At 36.7% G+C, this 22,383-nt stretch overlaps 1 protein-coding gene across 8 annotated transcripts in view; it reads right to left on the bottom strand.

Annotated features, from left to right (window-relative positions):
- Positions 1-22,383, bottom strand: part of RAPGEF2 (Rap guanine nucleotide exchange factor 2) — a 184,960-nt gene that overhangs the window by 21,130 nt on the left and 141,447 nt on the right. For all 8 annotated transcript variants that reach the window (XM_064417490.1, XM_064417492.1, XM_064417489.1 and 5 more), the window contains 10 exons: positions 16,277-16,454; positions 14,478-14,614; positions 13,782-13,940; positions 12,013-12,165; positions 11,477-11,641; positions 8,375-8,482; positions 8,080-8,283; positions 7,854-7,962; positions 5,418-5,664; positions 847-1,004 (listed from right to left, as the gene is read on the bottom strand). In XM_064417490.1, coding sequence (XP_064273560.1) covers positions 847-1,004; positions 5,418-5,664; positions 7,854-7,962; positions 8,080-8,283; positions 8,375-8,482; positions 11,477-11,641; positions 12,013-12,165; positions 13,782-13,940; positions 14,478-14,614; positions 16,277-16,454 — 1,618 coding nt within the window. The remainder of the gene's footprint in view (positions 1-846; positions 1,005-5,417; positions 5,665-7,853; positions 7,963-8,079; positions 8,284-8,374; positions 8,483-11,476; positions 11,642-12,012; positions 12,166-13,781; positions 13,941-14,477; positions 14,615-16,276; positions 16,455-22,383) is intronic.

Raw genomic sequence — 22,383 nt, 5'->3', positions numbered from 1 at the left:
CGTCAGTCTTAGGAGGGCACTGAATTTTCAGTTCTACTTTTGAGTAATTCTCTAAAGATTAGGCTAAAATAACCATGTGTCTGCTGAGCTACCACCACTAGATCCTGCTCCAGAAGCTATATTTTAATAGCAAAGACTTGGATACTTAACTCAGGAAAGGTTTTCCACTAAGAATCTTCCTGCAGCCAGATAAGAGCCCAAATCCCAACCCTACCAGGAGCTCCAGCTAAATCATTTTTATAAGATAAGGCTCTCAAATTTCTCCCCCCGTTTCTCCCTCATTCACCCCTGTGCTTTGATCCTCTCTAAATGTGTTCGTTTTTTATCTATTTCAGAAAGGGATTTTATATTCAAAGAATTTGGCATACAGCTGTAGGGCAGGGGACTAACAAGAAACTTTAAAATCCTGTCCTTTACAAATGTAGTACAAATTATATAAGTCTCTTCAGAAAAATACTGAAATACATGTCTTGTGTCCCAGCCCAATATCCTTTCCCTTTACTATGAGCAAATGATCTGCTATGCCATTTGAAAATGCAGTCTTGAAAACAATGATCCATCGAGGCAAATTATAAAATACCAAGCAAAACAGGTTTTTATTGACCAAGAACATTCAATCAGTAAGAAGCACTCTGTATACAGCATGAAAAACAAACATCTATTATATGTGGGTAAAATATATTGTAGCAAATGTAATAAATCCTCATGCATGAATTTGTGTATGACAGAAAACAGTTAATAAAAACTCACAAACCTTTTCAGACTCTACAAATCCACACAAAAAAAACCCTGAACTATGAGAGGAAATTAAAAGGTCAAGAACTACAATAAAAAAAGGATCCTTACCTGGAGTAGTATTAAAGTCTAAGATGCGGTGATGAGACTGCAGCAGGTCAGGATTACTGGATGACAGCGTTCCACTGACAGGTAAAGCAGGAGGAATGTGCTTTGTTTGCCTCAGTCCCACAATGCTGTCATCCTGAGACTGGCCTATTCCAATGTCACTGCATCCAGAAAGAAATAAAATCAGGACTTACAGACATTCAGAGACTGGCTATACTAGAGGGATTCAGTGATGTTTCTATTGCTACGTTTTCATACTTTCAATTGTTGATATAGCAATTGCTATTTAGAAGTCCAAGTTCTCCAGACAACAGGACTTGCTTTGTGAACTGTCCACTCAGAGTGACTCTGTTTGCCTGCTCACACTGACAGAAGATCCTCACCATTAAGCTCCGAGGAGTTGCTAGGCTCATTGTTTAATGATTCTGGCTAATATGTTCGTTCAAAAGGTGGTACACACCTCATCATTCTTGCACCAGCCCATCAGCCAAACTTTGAGTAATACTGCTGTCCCCTCAGTGCTGTTTTCAGACCTGGACTTCAGATTTTTTATCCCATCACAGACAGGATCTGCAACTATATTTGTGAGGTATTGTAACCATACTATATAAAATCTTTCAACAGACGGATGAGAGAGGATCATTTGAGATCATCTGGTTTTCCCCACCCTGTATCAGTTCTCTGAGTGTCTCTTCACTCAGTGTGACTGAAGTGATACCAGGTAAGGCTAAACTAAACAGCCACACTTGGGTGCTATAAGTATTCTCTCCAAAGTACCTGGCAGCTGTAAATAAAGTATTCTATGATAAAGGCGAAGTGTTTTATCCATTAAATTGTGTAAGGCAGGGTCCCACAGGAGATCAGTAGTGCTAGATGGATCAGAGACAGAGCTATCATCATGTTATAGTAGGCACTGATTTGCTTATTGCTTTTGAGTTCAGAATAATGTGAAGCAGAACACCAGCCACAAGATATAGAGCTGGAGACAGCCATTGAACTTTTCTCTAAATATACATATCAAAACCCTTAATAAAACACTCAGAGGGTATAAAATGTTGAATTACAGTCATTATAGAAAGTGAAAAGCATTAAAAATGTAGCAAGTATAGGCAAGGCCTTTCTAAAAGCCAAGCATGTCTAAATCTGTATCTACACATTTAAATAAAGCATAAACCAGATTTTAGACTTCATTGCAAACGTTACAACTAAGTCAGTCTAGTAAATTAAATGGTGCAACACAAATGACCACTTGTACCCTAATGTTGGGCACTTAAGCCTTTGTCTAGTGCTCCTAAACAGAAGTAATAAAGGCAAGATAATTACCCTGATAGCTGTTACAGTACCAATATCCTTTTGTGCTTACTGATGAATAACTCTACACCATGCACTCTTGTACCACTTCTTTAAGTGCTATGAATTGAACAGTAGTCTGGAAAGCTAGAATAGTATCTGAGCACTAAAGACACATTTTTTAATGACACAGACATAACTGCTTTTGAGAAGGCAATGTATGGTATCTGCCTGTGGTGTGTTTGGGTGTTCTCAGTGTTTTGCTTCTAAGAACAAGAAAACTCTCTATTATCAGCACACTTATGAACTGTAAACCTCAAGCCATGAGAGTGACAGAAACACTCAAGTCCACTGGAAACAGATACAGGATTCTCTCTTGAATCAGAAGTTAAGGTGAATCTGAACATTTGTACTTTTGTACTTCCACATCAAGCACAAAATACTGAGACAAGCAGTGATGACCTACTCAGCACACAGCACCTTCATGCTAAGCCACAAGCAAATAAGTCTTTCACTGCAACCAAAAGAATTGCCAGCAATCAATATCAGGTCCTTCAAGCAGGAACCACTCCACATTTAAAAAAAAAAGAAAGTAAGCAAAAAACCCTGCAGCCCTAGTACCTCAAAATGTTTTCTGGTGGCTCTAAACTACTATATACCATAAATACTGCCAACAGCAGAATTTTCTCTAAATTCAAATCAAATTAAGACAGTGTGAATCTTATATTAATAGTTTCACTTGCATTATGCATTCCTTCTGCAGTTTTCCAGTTTTATATAATCTCACACCTATCCTGTGTGTCATGACTGAGGCAGCTTCAGTAAAGTGGATCAACTCTGAAATGTTAGGTTTAAAAGCAAAAAAACTGTCTTAAATTGTGCGGGAGTTTAAGTCTTCACATAGTTGGAAATCACTTACTTTACACTCAGTCAACTCTACTTTTAAACTTAAATTAGAATCTGAGTTCTGTGCAAATTTATGCAAACAAGTAATGAACTCTAGAAATATCAGATAAAAAGAGCAACACTAAAAAAAATCCAGGTCCCATGATGAGCTACTGTTAGGTAAAATATTTCATTATGCCAATGAAAGAAGGTTATGGTTTTAAGGAAACAGAATTTCTATTGCTTTCTGTATGCATCTGCCATGCAGGGAGACAGCACATTAACCATTAACTAAGAAATAACTTTCCTGCTGAATGACAAACAGGAAAGAAGGGATAATGAAATGACAGAAGTATCTGAATGCTTCTTCCCTCAGAACACAAAATCCTGTGCACCCCACTGAAGGGCTGCAGAGAGGAGAGAGACAGGGGCTGCTGCTTTATCTGGGATGCTGCACTATGGACCAGGCAGAACTTTACTAGAGAGGGAGGTGGGGATTGCGTTTAATCTTCTTTTGGACCAACTGAGCCTACAGACCACAAAATCACTCTGTGTCAGAAAAGTAAACAAAGAGCTCCAGTGGAGATTGTACCTGGAACCCAAGAGATGTCTCACAGACAGTGAGGAGAAGATTTCCCTGTAGGTGCAGAAGAAAAGGTGCTGTTTGCTCCATTTGGGAAGTTATTTAACCTTATTGAACTAGAGCAAGACTGAAGGAAGGCATTACCTCCTGCTCAAATGGATTCATCTTTGATACTGATTTAATGTCTCATGAAGCAGACAAGCTCCCTCTAAGAGCGACCTCATTCTAGTTTAAAGATTGGTTTTGTCTGGGTACATCCTCAAGGCACTGGAGCCTTCTGCAGTCTTCATACTCAAAAAAGTGGACAGTTTCACTTCTTAAACCAGCTGAGTCATGAAGTTTTTAAATGCCTACTTTAACTAAAGAGTAAATCAGCTTTCTCACCCCTCTTGATTTTCTTATATGCAAAAAACGTGAAACTAGGTGGAGTCCCTTAATATATGCAACACCAGTAATTAAAAGGAAGAATGAGATTGATGCTGTTACACAATAGGGGGAAGAAAAGCACAAACACTAAACTCTATAGCCACAGATCTCTATACAGAAACTGTGCAGACAAAAACAAGTGAATGTCAACAGGCTTTGCAGACAAACTGCTATATATAACACATTAAGCAGCGCTATCAAAAAGAAAATAAAATGGGTCAAGTTTTTCTGAATCTTACCCAAAGAGGTCCCTGCACAGAAAAAGTGTAAATATGAAAGAAAATAAAGGATAAAAAAAAGAAAAATCAACATGAAAATTTTATGCAAGTACTATGAACCATAGTGCCTAAAACAGACCTAAGTATGCACAGCTCATCAGAAAAACAAACATGCAAGACCAGTTAAATAAAGGAAAACATGCTGAAGACAAACAACACAAAAAGAGGATTTACAGATTCTCCTCTACTGAAAGGTACTGCCATCAATTCAAGAAACATCCATTATTTGTGTATAATAGTTTATATTAATTTAATAATTCTATTGCTAAAATTCTATATATAATTTTCAGAATAGTTTTCATTTAGTAGGCAATATCTAACATCAGTTAAGCAAACTTTTTTTTAAGTGACAGCAGGAAAAAAAAAGCCCTGCATTTTCAGCACAAGTGTATTTTAACAAAATTTATATGGAACAGATTCTTCCTTAGTGGGACACAGGAAAGAAAAATGCAAGAGAAAAGACAGATCACACAACTACTCTCTACAATTCATTTCCCCCCCATCAATATCATTTGCCTTGGTCAAGAAGCAGATTCCCATAATCTCATATAAAATTCACTCTTCTACTTTTGCCAGCAATTTTCAGAACTCTATTCCTAAAATGTGTTCGTCGAATAAAAGCTCTCAAGGTAGCATATTTAGCTTTCATTTAAAAAAAAAAAACAAACCCAAATACAATTCTATCAAAGAACCCAAGGTAAAATTTTAGCCTCACTATCCTTACAGCAGGACATAAAAATTGTTATAGACCACTGGAATGTGGAGACATTGAAATCATAGCCCATACCAACCATTTGCAAGTAACCTGCTTGAAGAATTATTCCTAAATAATTTCAGTTAACAGTCCTCTTAAAAGAAAAAGGGAAATGACATAAAGAAGTATTCGTGTCATTACTTTATAAGAAAAAAAAATACATCTAAACTGATGTCAGAAGCTGCAATATTAGCAGTCTATGCTTGTTCAAATATTCAGAATGGTTTTTTCTGGTATTTTTTTCAGACAGATATAGGATTTGTATTAATAAATAAAAAAGTATAATCACAAATTATAAGTTCATTAGGAATTCTTATAAATTAATGCAGAGGAAATATTTAGGAGGAAATAAACTCACTTGTATGGTTTCTGAGGCAGAATGCTGATTCGAGTCTTGTCAAGTATCTTCTTTAACTTATTTCTTCCCCCAACTGTGTTGGCTTTACTTTTCTTATTTACTTTTTCTAATCCTATCACCTGCTCCACATCAACAGCAAGGTCAGGGATGGAGTAACGACTCGCCTTTTTAATATCACCAATCTTAGGCAGGTGGGGAGCACCATTTCTTTTTTCCTCCGACAACCTTGTTAAGAGTTCTTTAAAAACTGCATAAGACAGAAAAAGGGAGGTAAGAAAAAGGATAAAAATGTAAAAGAAAGCTCTGTGCACCAGACCAGTTCAATATTAATAATTTAAAAGAAAAGACTATAATATTCTGTCAATTCCAGCATTAAATTAATTTAGGTATAAGATTTAAAAAACATTTTTGCTTTTAAAAATTACATTCATTTTCTATAGTATGAATCAGAAAACCAGTTAATTGGCCCAGCCTAGAAGGGAAATACACAGGTGCCCACATGGTTACACGGATGGCATCAACAGAAGGAATTTGACTTTTTAGTCTAAGGACAAAGACTTCTGCAGAATAGCAGAAGGGCATATTAGACAAAAGTGAGATAGAAAAATAAAAATGAGAAGGAAGTTTTAAACAGAAAGGCAGCATCAAAAGCTTTCAGATGGACAAGAAATTATTAGCAACAGCATCAAAAAAATCAGAAGGGAAACAGCAACAAAGTCATAAGGAAAATAAAGCAGGAGACTACTGAGACACCTTACAGGGCTGTTGTATCCATCTGCCAGAAATACCAAAAAACCCCTCATTCTCCCTCAGCTCCCTAGCAAAGAGTCAGCTCTGAGGAAGAAATATCTGATAAATTTGTGAATTAGTTGTCCTACTGCAACTTTGAGCCTCAAAAAAAAAGGCTGATATATTTAAATAAATCAAACAAAACTGAACTGGAGAGCAAGTCATGTATTCTGAGTGTTAGAGGAACTTTCCATACAAAAATGGAAAAATCCTCTGATGATTTATAATAATAAATGAAAAGTGATAATTAAAACTATGGAACTGTAGAAAAACATAGAAACAAGGACAACTAAGGATGAGTATTAGGGGCTGTGTTTGACTGTTATTTATTAATTTTGTCTTTAATATTCTCTCATATCTAGAGGTACAACATATTACCAAGAGACTTCAAAAGCTTGAAGTAAGACACAAAAGTGGAGGAGAGTAAACCCAGCCAAACCCAAACTGTAATGCTGAATAGGACTTAGAGGCTGGAGAGAGAAACTGGGTACAGATAAGAAGATGCTGTTGAAAAAAGGAAACTCTCATTTTGGGATTTTTGGAGAAGAAATTCTGCATGCAAAACACAGAAAGTAACTGTTCTGGCATGGCACCATAATCTGATTTTAGTATTTCCTCTGGAGCCACAAGATAGAATAAATTAGAAAAACACTTCTGAAGAAAGGAAGAAATCAGGTTTAATCTTTAACAGAGTAAAGCAACACATGAGATTCAAACACCCCGTGTGAGGATAGTTACAGAACTTACACACAGAGAAACAAGAATATCCAGCTAAAAAAGCATGTCCAGATATATTAAGAAATGTCTCTAATTATTAGAAACAACTGAAATATTAGAATCTTTACTGCAAAGCAGAAAAAAAATGTCCCAAGGAAACAGATTTGACCAATGACTTTGAAGACTTTTTGACCAATGACTTCTGGAGGTAACGTAGGCAAACTAAATCTTCAGTTAGTGCAGTGATGTGCTGTGGTAATATTCTGCCCTACTTACTTGTGATGAAGAACCTGATCCTGAAAGAGATACTCAAAGAACACATCACTAAATTGTATAAATAATCTAAGTACCCAGTGGTAAAAAAATCAAACCAAAGCCCCAATCTATTCATTACTCATGATGCTAATTAAGGTCCTGAGCTGCTTGAAGACTCTTCCATGTTTACTTTAGTACTTGTTAGAGGGAAATATGTAGAAAAGAAATACAGAGGGTAGCAAGAATCTTTTCATCTAGCTGGCAGGAAAGGTTGTAATAGCCTCGAGCTTGTTACAGTTAGAGTGGGCTGAAAAACTACAAGTAAATTCAGCAGACAGAATAAGACCACTGATCAGCTGAAATGCCTGAAGAGCTTCTTTCCTGAGAAAGAACTAAACATTATATATACAAGTAGGTTTTTAAAGTTTGAGCTACATGGTCACAATAGTTCCTCTTAATCCAGAAACATATACTTGTGAGAGGGAAGTCACTTCATGTAAATCCTTACTCATAAATTTTTCTTTGCAATTATGAACCAAGGTATTTTATGACCTTTGTGTTTCCTTTTTCTATTCTTTCCAGGACAAAAGAGTTTCAAACAAAAGTATTTTAAACTATTAAAAAAATAATTTAGATCTCTATCAAAACTAGAATGAACAATGCAGACAAACTTACCAAATAAATTGGTTTTCACAGTGATAGACAGATGAGTGTTATTTCTAAGGATTTCCATGGCTTTTGTCAACTGAATGTTTTCAAAGTTTTGACCATTCACTTCCAATATCTAAAATTCAAACAAGTTTGAAAAATTTTCATGCAGTGAAGAGAAAGGAAACAAAAAAAAAAACGGGGGGGGGGGGGGTGGGAATGTAATGGAGGGAAACATTTTAAAATTACATACCTGGTCTCCACGTTTCAAGCCTGCTTCTGTAGCCTTGCTACCAAAATCTACACTGTCAACAAAGATTCCAAACCCCTTTTCTGACCCTCCCAGCAAGATAAAAGGCAAAGGGGCTTCTCGAGATGGCTTTGTTAATGTTATCAATCTTCGTTTAGCTTTAGCAGCACAAGCAATATTTAACAGCCTCAAATGTCCACCCATTTTCTACAAGAGAAAAGCATAGTAAGTTATATACAACGACAGCCTGGCTATTCTCTGTTATCCCATGTAGTCAGAAAAAAAACCTCACTCTTACCTCCCTCTCCAAATTGTTCTCAAATTCTTCCAGAAATCGAGTCATAGCAGGATCTCCTTCAAAATCATTGAAGTGATTGTTCACCCACAACAATACTACCCGTGTAACCTGAAAATTCATCAATATTATAAATGTATTGCTGGAATACTCAGAACAACACTAATGCCAAGTTCTTTAAAAATATGGTCATTAAAGGCCCTGTAAATTTTCACTGGAAACTTAAATAATACATATACATATATATTTTATATATATACACACACATACATCCAAATCAAACTTCACTAATATGCAATTATATATCATGAGAAAAAAATAAGTATCAAAATTGCTTTCACTTGTATAAGCAATTGTATGCTGCATTTCATAATGAATGCTGCAAGTCAGAAAACACTGGCTGTATCAAATTTTATTAAGTAAGGAATAGTAGAAGGCACACAGGTAGAAGACAACAAGGTAGATCCATTTCTGACTTATAACAATTTCCTGTTCATGTACATTTCCAAATCTGCTTAGCTCTCCAAGCACAGGATCACAAAGCTTACAATACAGCCTAATATTGGCTCTTGAATCTCCTGTCTTTAGATGTGCCACCATTAACTTTATTGGGCATTTATCTCTGTAAAAGATCTCCTGTATGTTTAGAGAGGCAGGAAAAACAAGATATTGCAAGAAGTAGGAAAGAGGTTTTAACAGCAAAACCAGCAATTCCTTTCCTTAGAGCCAATCTTTCCATTTACTCCTCCTTTTTTCCCTCCACCGCCTACTCCCCCCAAGCAATTATGATGATAGAGCTGAGAAGAATCTTAGCTGGTATTTCAAAGTTTCTTAAGAAAAAATCTGAAGAAATACCATTAATTAATACTAATGAAGGTAAAGCCACAAAATAAGGGCTGCATTTTTTAAAACTATATGCTTTTACTATAATGTTCTCTCTTTTAGTATGTGATTTGACCTGGAATATCAGCAGCAGTTGTCCTGACAATACAAAAGTGTTTTGGTGTCTTGAATTAGTATTGATTCTTGCTATTTTTAAAAAGTTGCTGAATCCAAAACAGTTGTGCCACTCAATGCTACCTCTAAAAATACAGCTGCATTTCTTCTTTTATGCTGGGAAAGCAAATCAGTAGGGATAAATCTCTAAACATTTCAAAACCAAACGCTTAAAAACAAAGTCTCATACAATTTAAAAGTCTCATACTAATTTTAATTAGTGCTAACCCCCACCCATTCTTCGTGTCTGCACAAAATCCAAACATCTGCAGCTCCACATGCTAAAGGTCTGACACCAGGCATGCAAAACCAATCCCTGCCACTCTAAAAAATTTCTAAGTAGTTTTCCTTTTACCCCAGAAAGGAAATTAATTCAGAAGAACTGCTGAAATTAATGACCAAACTAACCAAGCACTTCAGAATTCCTCAAGTTCAGATCCTAACTGAAGGCAACCAGCCAGCTCTACGTGCTGCAACTCACAGCCACAGGAAAATACTTGAGATTTCTGCACCTTTGAAATTGAAGATGAACTTCATTCCTGTTAAACAGTTTTGATATTTTTCATTACTGTGGATGACACTGGAAGATCCAGATGATGTCTGGTTAAATTTAGGGTAATTGCAGATTATTAAAATTGTCTGGGAAGTTGCAAGCTGTACCACGCAATGCATTTTAAACGACTGCAGTGACAGCTTCACTGTCAATGCTGCTTTTAAAGTTGGGACTTAACTCATCTACACCCAGAGGACACTGAGCTGGGAGGAGTTGAATGCTGACTTCCAGAGGAATGCCATTACTCGTGTCAAAAATCAGGAACAGCATTAAAAGAGGATTAAAGATGTAAAATCAAGTAACTGGGTGCAGGGCAAAGTCATTGCTAAGGCTGGATGTCCAGCGTCCCACTCTGAATGCTTCTGAGTAGTGATCATCCCCAGGAAGTTTTACCCACTCCTTTCACTCCCCTTACTGCCTATCAGCACCCAGTACAAAACAGCCAAAATCTTCCAGATTCCTTATTCCCTACTTGCTTATCTCCACTTGTCCCAAGCTGTTCTCTGCCTCTTGCCTTGCTGTCAGTGCTGCTGGAGGTCAGAAAAGGCTGGTTATTGAGGCAGCAGAACAAAGAGCTGTTCTGTGTTCAGACTGATATAAACAACTGTGCCTCAATCTCATGAGGAGATTGGCCATTGTAGGACGAGCAACATAACTTTAAAGGTGAACTCCAGTATCATAGCTCTGAACAGTATTAGCTGCAAAGCCTACCCTCTGTTACATATAAGACCCTTCCTTCAAGGCTCAGCTATACTAACATTTCTGGAAGAAATACCCAGATTTAAATAAAATTTCCCTTTCACTGTACTAATATAATTCCCATGGTTTCAAATTTACAAATATCTGGAAATTTTTAGAATTGTTTAACATAAGAAGGAGTTGCATACAAGAGGAAATAAGGAAATACAGTTTGAAGGATGACAAAGCCTCAATGGCCAGTGTGCCAAAACTGTATGTACCTTATTCTTCCATCATGGAAATTCTATTTAGAGAAGATATCTGATTGCTTTCTTGTGTTTGGGTTGGGCTTGGTGACTTTTTTTTAATGCTACATAAAGCACAACAGATTCTTAACAATGCATGAATGTTCTATTCTCCCTTTTTAAAAAATCACGTTTGCCACACTGAATTAACTAGCAATATGTACAGAAAACACAAAACTTATTATATGCTCAAACTTGGAGACATGCAGGGACTGCGATAATAAATAAAATTCTACTGAATTACATTAAATAAAAATACTCACAATTAGAAAAAAAGCTTCCTGTATACCTGCAAGCAACTAAGTTGTAAAAACACAGCAAGGTAAAGTATGGGAAATTTACACTGCATGAAAACAGTAATATTTAAATAAAATGAGGAAAAAAATGTTCTTAATTTTTACCATATATTCAGCCATTAAAATATGTCACCAGTTATTTGTATTACTATTAATTATAGTAATTAATATCTAATTAATCTTATTCAATTTAGTCATTCTCTCTAAAGCATATTTTATTCTTATTGCTTATATTTTAATGCAAATGGTAACAATACATGATTCAGGAGATTTTCACCTTATCCCTGAGGCTGGGGTCATTGAACCACTCCAACAACTTCTTGCCCACTTCCATTGGGCTGGAAAGAAAGGTCCTATACGTCAACAGGAAGTCTTCTATAAATGTTGGGTCTACCACAGAGTGCTCTTCCACCAAATGCATTGTTAACCTTTCAGCTGTTCCCTATTGAAAGCAAAAAATTTTAAAAATCATAGTTATCAACACATTTTCAACACATGCAAATTTGTTTTCTTGTAACATACTGAAGACTCATCACGCTAGAAATACTGCCATCCACTAAGTAATGTGCTAAGCAAACATAACAGCCTGACCACTGTGCTAAGAAATGCAAAAAAATTTAAATTATGTAATTAATCTCTTCAGAAATCACCTATCAACATCCATAATTATTTTTAAAAATCTAGAAATATTAACAGTCCATTTTCAAATATTTACTTCTACAATATATATCGCAACTGATCCTGGACCTAACTTGCCAAGTTAAGAGGTTTACAGAACACGGACTTTTTCAAGAGACTCTCTTTTTCTTTTACCTTGATGACTATGTGGCCTTTTCTCGTTCCAGTGCGGTCAAGCTCCCTGTGCTCCTTCACCATCACAATCTCCCCTTCCTCTTCTACCTTCTGCATGTTCTTTTCCACTTGGTTGAGGATGCGGCAATAGTCTTGCTGGGCTATGCAAACAAACTGGAAAGAAACATCGCGCACCAATGTTAAAAGGTTACATCTTCAGAAGAGCATTTAGACTTAAGGTGCAAGTACTCAATCAACAGACAAGATAAAGCAGCTCCTCAACCTGCAGCGAGCCTTTCCAACAGTTTTTGTCTTTCCAACAGTTCAGCTGTACCAAGCAGATGAACAGACAGGCACAGTGCTGCCACTACAATCCTGCAGTTAGAGGAGACCAAGATCCATCAGAGCAATATGATTTAGTATTCCCAGCCATTTTCATTCAGCTGCTTTGACCTCCCCACTGCTGGAGATGAAGCCCATCTCTTTTGCGATGTTTAGAAGAGTTAAGTGAAAACCCAGCTTTTAATTTTTGTGCCTCTTGTTTTGGTAAATAATCTTCTTTTTTAATAGCTATTTTATTGAAGTCAATTAGTAAGAAAAATAACATTTATTCAATTAATTAGTGCAGGCACGAAGAAAGAAATTACTTCTTGGCTTAAAGCATACAGCAGCAAAATTATTTTCTACAATCATCAGTTCAGCCAAGAATAAATATCTTTAGAATGTTCCTAATACCTACATCATGCAAATATAATTAAGACCAACCATAACAAATTGGAAAAAGACTACATTGTACACAAATTATTATGCACTTGTCTCTTTTGGGGAGGAAGATTAAACTGCCTTATTATATGAATTTGGGGTATTTAACTGAGAGGAACAGTGCTTCTTATGGTTGAAAAGTTGTTAAATCCTCACATACATACTTAGGACAAGGACCCAAGAATTAGAGACAGTATTTTCTCTTTAAATTCATTTACACACAATTTCATTTTTCCAGCAGCTTGTAGTAGCTGAAACAGAAGTCCCACAGTTTGTATTTGTTGAAAACATTACCCTAACAAGAAAGCATTTATGCGTATTTTGGGAGTTAGATGGGCAAGCTAAACCAGGTGACTCTATCAACACATATTTTCACTCCTTTCAAAGGTGATCTACTGGAAGCTAATTAGCCATCAGGATCAAGCAAAATGCTTAATTCACCCATAGCTCTGCTATAATTTTCTGGATGGGAATAAGCAAATAGCAACCACATAATCAGATTCAGCCAGTAGTTTTATGCCATGAAAAGCATTCTTTACATCTGACTGCTTGTATTACAGCAAACATCAAAGCTTTTCCCTTGAAAGGTCAGATTAGCCAAAATTAGATCTTTCACTCAAACCACTTTATCTCCACACGAGATAAAGTTTGTATTACTCTGATATTCAATAGCTGAGTTGAGTAAGGAAGAATGGCTGTTAGCTGCAGAAGGGAAGGAGCCTGTTATGGCTGATGGACCTTGAGATCCTACTAAGGAACATTGGAAGCAATGGATGTATGGCTCGTGGCCCTCACCTTCTGAAAAAAGCATGTAGAGAAACATCTTCAAGCAAAATGATGCTTTACCCAGTTAAAGATAACTCCATTTCCCAGACTCTGGGTATGGAGGAGCCATATTGCCCAACTATTGTCCAGGGTTACCCACCAGATATTTTACATATATTCAGTTTAAAATAAAACTGGGTCTCATTATTGAGTTGCATTACACCTATGTGGGTGTGAATTTGCATGTACCACAGACACACTACCTGGCAGTCATCCACTTTGGTTCTCATCACTCCTTTCATATACTCCTTTTCCATGGTGGGAGAAACACCAAAACTGTTTCCCATGCACAATATCTCTGTTCTTCCATCAGGGTATGTCACCTCCACAGAGCCGTTCAAAATGACTGACCAGGAATCCAGCTAGAAATCAAATATTGCAGAATACATGAAGACCAAATCACTTAACATTTTAATATCATACTATATAAATACAACTCTCACAATTGTTCTAAAGCTAAAGTTATTTTCTAGTACCTATTAAAATTTTTACAAGCTCATTTTCCTTAAAAGTACAGCTATTTCCAGCTCAAGAAAACTGGGATCTTAAGTTCATCTTTAGTATTAAGAGGTAATTTAAGACTGTGGAAAAAAAAAAATAGAGGAAGTTTTAAAACAGCACTTGAATACTGAAATAAAGTCCCCAGATGAGTTCAAATAGGCAGGAAGCATTTTGTACAGTACAGAGAATATTTTCTGGTTTTACTGCTTAAGAAATTTGTGAGTGCTTAAACAAAAGCTTTCAGAAAACCCAGAACAAAAAGAGTCCTGATTTACCTGAATGTTGGTTTTTTTTTTTCTCTCTCTCTTTTTTTTTTTTTAAGTAACAAAGAGGACCTTAACTGTGTGGAATCTGGGATGTTTGGTATAATAGGAGAGTCAAAAGCAACTTCTACTGACCTCTTCCCCATCGTTTAGTACAATAGTTCCTGCTCTCTCCACAACTGCAAACACCATTACAGCACAGAGTTCTCTCCTCACTGACATTGTCATGTTGGCAAAAGCAGGCAATTGATGCATGAATTCCAGTAGTTGTTCTGAAGGAGAAAAAGCCCACTCAGTCGTGCATGTCAAAACAACAAAGCACAGTAAAGACAGTTCTTCAGCAAGATGCCTGAGGCTGCTTAAGCTAAACTGCTGCACAATCGTTTCTGTATACTAATAAATCATGTACAGTGGCCTGTTTTAATTACTGGGTATTTTGTAGACACAGACTGGCTGGTCATATCATCAATAGAAACACTGCAAAGTAAAATTCAGCATAATGGAAGGATTGTAATGTAACCAAGAGCTCTGAATACAACCAATGATATTTTTAATACTCCAGTCAGGGCAATAATTTCATTGTGACTAGAACAATATAAAACACAGCAAGACAAATTTCACAAAACTGAGCAAGTTGTTTGGTAAAGCCAACACCTCCTAGTCTAGGCTTAACAGTAAATTGTACTTGATCATTGTCTGGTGGTTTCACAAAGTTCCTCTCAGATAGACCAGACAGGATTACTGTCTTAAATGTGACTACTGATGCTCTGTCTTCTACAAGCACTTGAGTTGCACTAGTACTCAACAGTGAGCTTCCTGTATTTTCATTTTTTATGCTGTTCATGACTACAGAACTTAATTTTAGCAGTCCTGCAAAGTGATTCTATGCCCTAAAAACATTTTTGTATCCAGATTGATCTAAAATGTCTACTGACAGAGTTCAATAGGACCCCATCTTTCCCCTTATTTTTTATTTACTCTGAATCACAGAAAGATTGTGGTTAAAAGGGACTTCCAGAAGTCATTTGGTCAAACCTGCCTGCTCAAGCAGAGCCACCTACCACCAGTTTCCCAGGAACACATCCAAACATCTTCTGAATATCTTCACTGTCCCAGTGCTCAGTCACAGCAGAAAAAAAAGCATTTCCTAGTCCTCTGATGGAGCCCCCTGTGTTTTAGTTTGTGCCCTTTGTCCTCTCACTGGGCACTACTAAGACTCTGGCTCCATCATCTTTTCACCCTCAACTCAGGGTATTTCTATACATTAATGAGATCACCTGAGCCTCCATCAGGCTGAACAGCCCCAAGCTCTCTTAGACCTTCCGTGTATAAGAGATGCTCTAGTCCCTTAATCATCTGATAATCAACCTTAATCATCATTTAGTCATACTTCAATAAAAGAAAAATATCTCCCCCAGTGAAACAGATTAGATTAAAATTTGGATTCTAGTTCTGCTTTGCTTTCAATGTGTTTACTTGTATGTTAACATAGCAAATTAGTTTGATTAGATGCACATTTATGTTATGGTTTTAAAGGCTGCAATGTTTGCAGCAAATGTCAAGTCACAATATCACAACTGACAATTAAAAATATACTGTGAGAAGCAGTGCTGACATTAATATCACCTTTGCCAAGGTTCTGTCTGTTTTCCAGATTTCAATGACATCTCCTTCATAAACCTGTTCTGATATCCATTAGAAGCTGAAGCTTGAGATCAAAAGGGCCAGCAAGTAATAGCTTTCACCCATATTATATGTGTTTTCCTTACTTGTTCACATTATATATATAATTATATAAAAAACAATAATAAAAAACAGTAAACTTACCAACTACAAAGGCTAATGATTAAAATAAAACAGCAAGCTCAAAAATTAAGTTTTTGGAGATGAAGAAGAACATGTTTGACAATACTTTACTACATTGCAATACTTACCAATGTCATCATCTGTCCTGTCTATTGGGTCTTTCTCCAAGCAGTCTCTTACAATATCCCTACTCATCAAAGGATCTGATGCCCTTTCAATGTCTTCTTCATCATCATCATCCTCAGAATCCACTGCTGTCTCTGGTAATCCACTGAGATCCATATCACCAGCCTCACTTTCTGTAGCCTAATTAGTGCATAAACAATTAAAAAACATTCAAATATGTTCTTTACTGCTGCAGTTTTCTGGTTAAATGTACAGAGATGAATTCTATCATCTAGCAGATGACCCAAATTAATTCAATATTTTATATTGCTATTTTCTTTATATATCTTTTAGAAACAATTAACAATTTATCAATCCAAACCCATGGTGTTTAAATAAGACTTTTAACATTTGTTTCAATCATTCACACAAACAAAGGATTCAACAGACATTACTTAATCTGTGGGTCTTGGGGGGATTGAAGGCTATTACATTTCAAGCAACAATGTCTTGGACTATTAGGTGAATATAATTTTTTTCAGTAATCAGTTTTCATTTGACAATTTCTGTGCTCACCCCAAATTTACATTTCCAGACACTTAGGAAAGCAATGTAATTTTAAACAGACAGTTTGGGGAAATAAGAACAGCATCAAAATGCTACAGGAATTTTGCTATCTCTCAGTCACCTAGAATTGTATTTTTCTTGTACAATTCCAGTTGAGCATGGTTAAATATGGCTTTTGTTTGCTGATAAACTGCCTAAGAATTTACAGATGCAGAAAAAACGCAAAGTCATTGCTTAAACACCACAGATGGACTACCCAGAGTATCTGTCAAACTTCACCTCCCCTAAATTGTTTTTAAATGAATGAAAATGTAGTCCAGATATAGCTTGAGGTCATTAGTACAGCACCTAAAGGTAAATATATTTTAATGATCGAGTTTGAAGACTGAACACTTTAATAAATCCCACAAACATTTGTCTGTCATGGCTGATACGGCTGCTTTTTCTCAGAACCTGATTTAATACCATGGCAGCTGCCAAGGCTTAGCTATGACAATTTTTGAAGAAATGCAAGCTTCTAATGAGCAAGTTTTAAGCCATAGCTTGAGAAATCCAGTTTCACAGGCCTTAAAGGGATGGTTTGTTTCTGACACTCTGGGAGCACACGATGCTTTCACATCTACTTTAAAAATACTACACAGCACAAACACACCTACTAAAGCTTGTTTCATCAATCTATCTCAGACTGGTGAAAAAGACAACCCACAAAACTAGGTCACTCTCTGAGCACAGGGAAGGTAAGGGAAATTGCATTGGTAATTTTGTAGAATCATCTCCCCTATTCCTGCCTCCCTATCTGTGGCTGACATCTGTTACTTTAATGCCACTATACACAGCCACCTCATGAACAGCAGCATATGGCTGGAGATGGATCAGTGAGAGTCTTAAATGCTTCTGTCCTACAGCACAACACAGCCTTGTAGCTGGGCCTTGTTAATATAAAAAAGCATGATAACAGCATCTATGTAAAATTTGAATTATTCTCACTTTATGGTTTTGGGTTGGGATTTTTTTTTTAGTTGTTGTTGTTCATTTTGGATTTTAGTAGATTTTTTTAGTTTTGATTTGGCAAGAAAAAATGCTGCTCATTTTTTAACCAGGATAAGGAAAGATGTTACTGGCATAGAAACAAATCCCAAAACATTGCACAGATAGCAGTATTTTTATGAGCAGTCTTACTGTGTTTAACATGCACATTCCCTGTGACACATTTGAAACAGCTGCTGTAACTACTCTTTCAAAATAGCCTTCATCAAAAGTGACTGGTGGAAAAATTAGTGGTGATGAGTCAGTAGACACACAGCTTATGACACCAATCTGTCAGTATCTGAAGTCTCCAGCAGTGACAATTCCAGTGACAGTGGGACTGATTCACAGTCAATTTTCCAACCTTCCCATCACTAACAAGTGCCCCTCCTACCTGTCCAGATTAAACTCTCTCAAAAGCACGTTAGCAAAATTAATGCAGAATTCAATTTAGTCACACAATGCTAACATAGACAAGAAACTTCCACCTATTGCAAAACATCTGATTAATCAAAGATAAGTTATTCTGCTGTCTTAAAGCAATTAAACAAAACTGGAAAAGTCTTGAAGCTCTATTATCAAGAAGAGTTGATGCTATTTAAAACAAATAATCACACTGAATTAATTGTAACTTTGGACTCAGAAAACACTTTACAAATACTACTAAAGGCTAAAAGATTTGCCAAAGATGATCACTATTTACACGCGCTGTTTCTTTGCCTTTTTTTTTTTTTTTTTTTTGATAACTGAAGTTCTTGGTGCCTGGAAAGCAACTACTTCTAATTTCCCATCAAAAAACCCAAACCATTGCAAGAAAGAAGCTCAGCATTGAATGCAACAATCCACAAAGTAATAAGAAAGTTTGTTAATTTAGGACACCTTTAAAAATACCTTTAGAAGAAAAAAATGCATGTTTTCAAACAGCTTTCTGAAATTTCTATGATCATGCAAAAGATAGCAAAGAAGACAAATGTAGCCTTTCTGCATGACAAAACAAAAACTAAACCAAACAACTCCCCCACCCCAAACCCACAAACAAACAAACAACAACCAAAAAACAAACCAAACCAGAAAACTAACAAAACCTTGAGGGCTCCTTGTGTTTATTCATCACAAATAGTTTTTTAGGTTTAGTAGCAGCATGTATGATGTCAAGTATTCAGGGTCCTCTTGCTGAAACATTAAACCTCATGACCCAACTGCTCTGAGCGCTTTTGTACCCCCTTCTGTGTGAGAAAAACCAAGCCTGTCTGCACAGGAACCCTTGGTTACTAAGCAATAGCCTTGCATCTGTCTAAGATTAAAGGGGAAACCCCCATGAGCTCCTTTGGGCATAGGGGATTCCTTACTAACCACCACCACCAAAAACCCAAATACAAGATGAATATCCAATAGAATTTGTACTACAGTCAATCATGAGGCTAACATCTTCTCAGGGCATGTAATCAAGGATGAAATACACCTCAGAAATGCCACTCTTGGGTGCATGTTGTATTTTGCTTCTTGGGCAATAAGAGAAATTAGTTTCACTTCAATAAATCTGAAAAGATTGTATGCAAGAAAAATGTTGGTTGCAGTCTGAAGTACAAAATATTGTCTCTCCACAGTCTGAATATCAACTGCGATAGCAAACTTCTCATGTCATCTTTCCATTTTCTGTGGAGAAAATTTTTCAAGCTTCAAAGCAATCTCATAACAGTGACATCCTAATATTTTATTTGTCACATCACCAACATGACAGTTAAGAGACTAAGACAGACGTTTTCAAGCCTGAGTTGCAGTAGTATTTCATATTTGACACCTAAGGAGAATCTAACCAATTTGAAGCAGTGGCTATAAAGGTTAACACTGCACCAATAAAATCTAATTTTTCAACTGCAGAGGATCTTGAAATCCAAACATGCTTCCAGATTTGAGTGATAACAGTTAATTAAGCAAATACTGTCAAATAACCAGGGTAAAGATGTAAACTTAAAGAAGCCTTGTCTAAGTTCTTGGTTAGCCTTTAGTTCCTTGACTGACACGAGGAAAAGGGGGAGGATTAAGAAAAGAATAGCATTCATTCTCCCTAGGTCAGACTGGGGAATGGTGGACCCTTCTGGAAACCAGTTAATCCCTAATCTGGTCTTTGATTTTTTAGATGAACCATTACAATGAGATAATGAGAGAGGTGATGGACTACACAAGCAGCTGAAGAAGTGACTTCATTTACTGCCTGCCTTCCTCCTCCTCCACTGAATTTTTGAGTTTCTTAAGAAAACAGATTAGAAGCAGTTAAGGACGATCTCTACCTTTATGCAACCATGTAACCCTCACTCCAGCGAAACAACTGCTTCGTCACACACTTCGAGAGCTGCTTATACGACTGGCTCTGTTTTAAGTGGCCTTCATGGTTTTCTTTCTATACTGGTTTGAGAAAAACTTCCAATTGATGGTAACATAAAGAGAAAAAACTAAAAAACCTGTAAAAGTAACCACACTAACTACATATTTCTTAGTATTTTAAACAGACTATTTTAACCTTTACTTTTCTAGAAATCTTATTTTAATTACTTTTATAAGGAAACATTCTATCATTGTGAACATTAAATTCCCCTTCTAACTATTGTTACCACCTAAAATCAACAATCCAAAATCTCCAGACATGCAAGAGAAAAAAAAACAGGGACAAAAGGAAATAACAAAACAACAGCAACAACAAAAAGCATTAACAGAAGAAACTCCTTGCATAAACAGAAATATTCATTGCCTGGTGCAATTCCACAAAGCTAACAAAGAAAGAAGCCATGCTCAGCTCAAAAACACCATATTCACATTAATTTTCAACCACTGTCATTTAAGGGCTAAAAAATTAACTTAAAAATGAAAATAAGAGTGTCTATTACCAAAATGACACACTTTTACTTTCTAATTTTTAAGCTGATAGGGATACAAAGAACAGTGTCTCTACCTGACTCATTAAATGGCTTGCAGAAGTCACATTAGCTTGAAATATTCCCTCATGTCATATAGACACATTGGATTCAGTGTCTCCACAGAGACAGAAATAATGTCTGAGGCTTTATTTTAAATTAGCTTTCAGATGACTGAGCAAAAGTTTACAATATCAATAAATTAAGGTGAAATTCAATCCATGCAACTATAATATGTATATGTTTATTAAATAGTCATCACATGTACTACAATCAACTACAATTATTACATGTACAGAAATCATACACAAACTAACGTCGTAACATTATTTTTTCATACTATATTGACACGAGTGCAAATGTCCATGCAATACCTTAAAACTCCTTCAGTCCAAGATTTTCACAGTGCTCCATATTTATTCTTTCATTATCTACCCCAAAATCTACAACACAGCAGCCCAAATGTGTCACAGAAGTCAGCCTGAGCAGTTTTCCTCTCTGAAGATGGAAATGCATAGCAATGCAGACAACCCACCAGGAACAGCATCCCCCCTTATTGCCAATGATTGCCTTCTCCTCAGAACGGAGCAACATCTGCCAGGACCACAGGCATACAGAACACGGACTCTGGAAGTCACAGAGCAGACTAGGAGCCCCTGAATTTACAGGAGTGATAAGGAGCTGCATAGGGCTTCGCTGAAAAAGCAAGGGTGGCAGTCCACAGGACAATTTACCTGAGCTGTTCCAGCCACTCTGGCATCAGCCAGAGTCCTGCACTTCAGCAGCTGATAGAGTAAAAAGACTGGCATTATCTTAAGGCAAAATGTCTTTATTTTGCATACAGTGACTAAAGGGCGGGCTGCGTGGACTCTGGTTTGAGAGACAAAAGACTGGTCTCACTCAGGAGAGGAGCTGCTGAAGGGTGGACCTTTCTTCTAGGAGCTGCCATATCAGAATCATGAGAAAACAAAGCAGACATCTTGAAAATTTCCAAGCAATAGACACATCCTGGGAGGGTCTCAGAAAGGATGTTCCTGGTTTCCTGTACCGACAGTGGTATCTGGGCAGGCACTGAGGGCACGCAAGCATGGCAGGAAGCCACCAGTCTGAGACAGGATAAGGCAAAGAAAGGCTGGCAAAGAGCTGAGCCAACACAACAATGCTTCCCAAAACAGGGAGGGGGAATAATACACGTTCATGAGCTTAGATCTCCTCACTCTCCAATCATCTGGTAATATATTTAGCAGGTATAGGAAGCATCTAGGAGCATATAGGAAAACAGGCATATGTGTTCATTTGGGAATCATTAACTAAGCCTAGGAATCAAGAGCAAGCAGCCACACATGAGATGCAGCAGTGAATTATTTGCTTTGCCAGTCAAAAAAAGACAGAAGCAAGGAATTGTTATTGGCAAATACAAGACAACACACGATCTACTGACATTCAGCATTCCCTTCCTCTCAAGTCACCCTACAGAGTTTGTCACTTGAACTTATTTCCTAAAATAAAAATAACAGTATTTAAGGACCTTACTAACTGGCACCTGATATGTTTTTGAAACTTGGGTGGGGTAAACACAAAGGTTGATTTTATTTTGGTAAGTATTTCTTATCCTAAAAGAAGTT

This window comes from Passer domesticus, chromosome 4 (genome assembly GCF_036417665.1).
Source record: "Passer domesticus isolate bPasDom1 chromosome 4, bPasDom1.hap1, whole genome shotgun sequence".
NCBI lineage: Eukaryota > Metazoa > Chordata > Aves > Passeriformes > Passeridae > Passer > Passer domesticus.
Note: the sequence above shows the minus strand (reverse complement) of the source record. Positions and strands in the feature narration are given on the sequence as shown.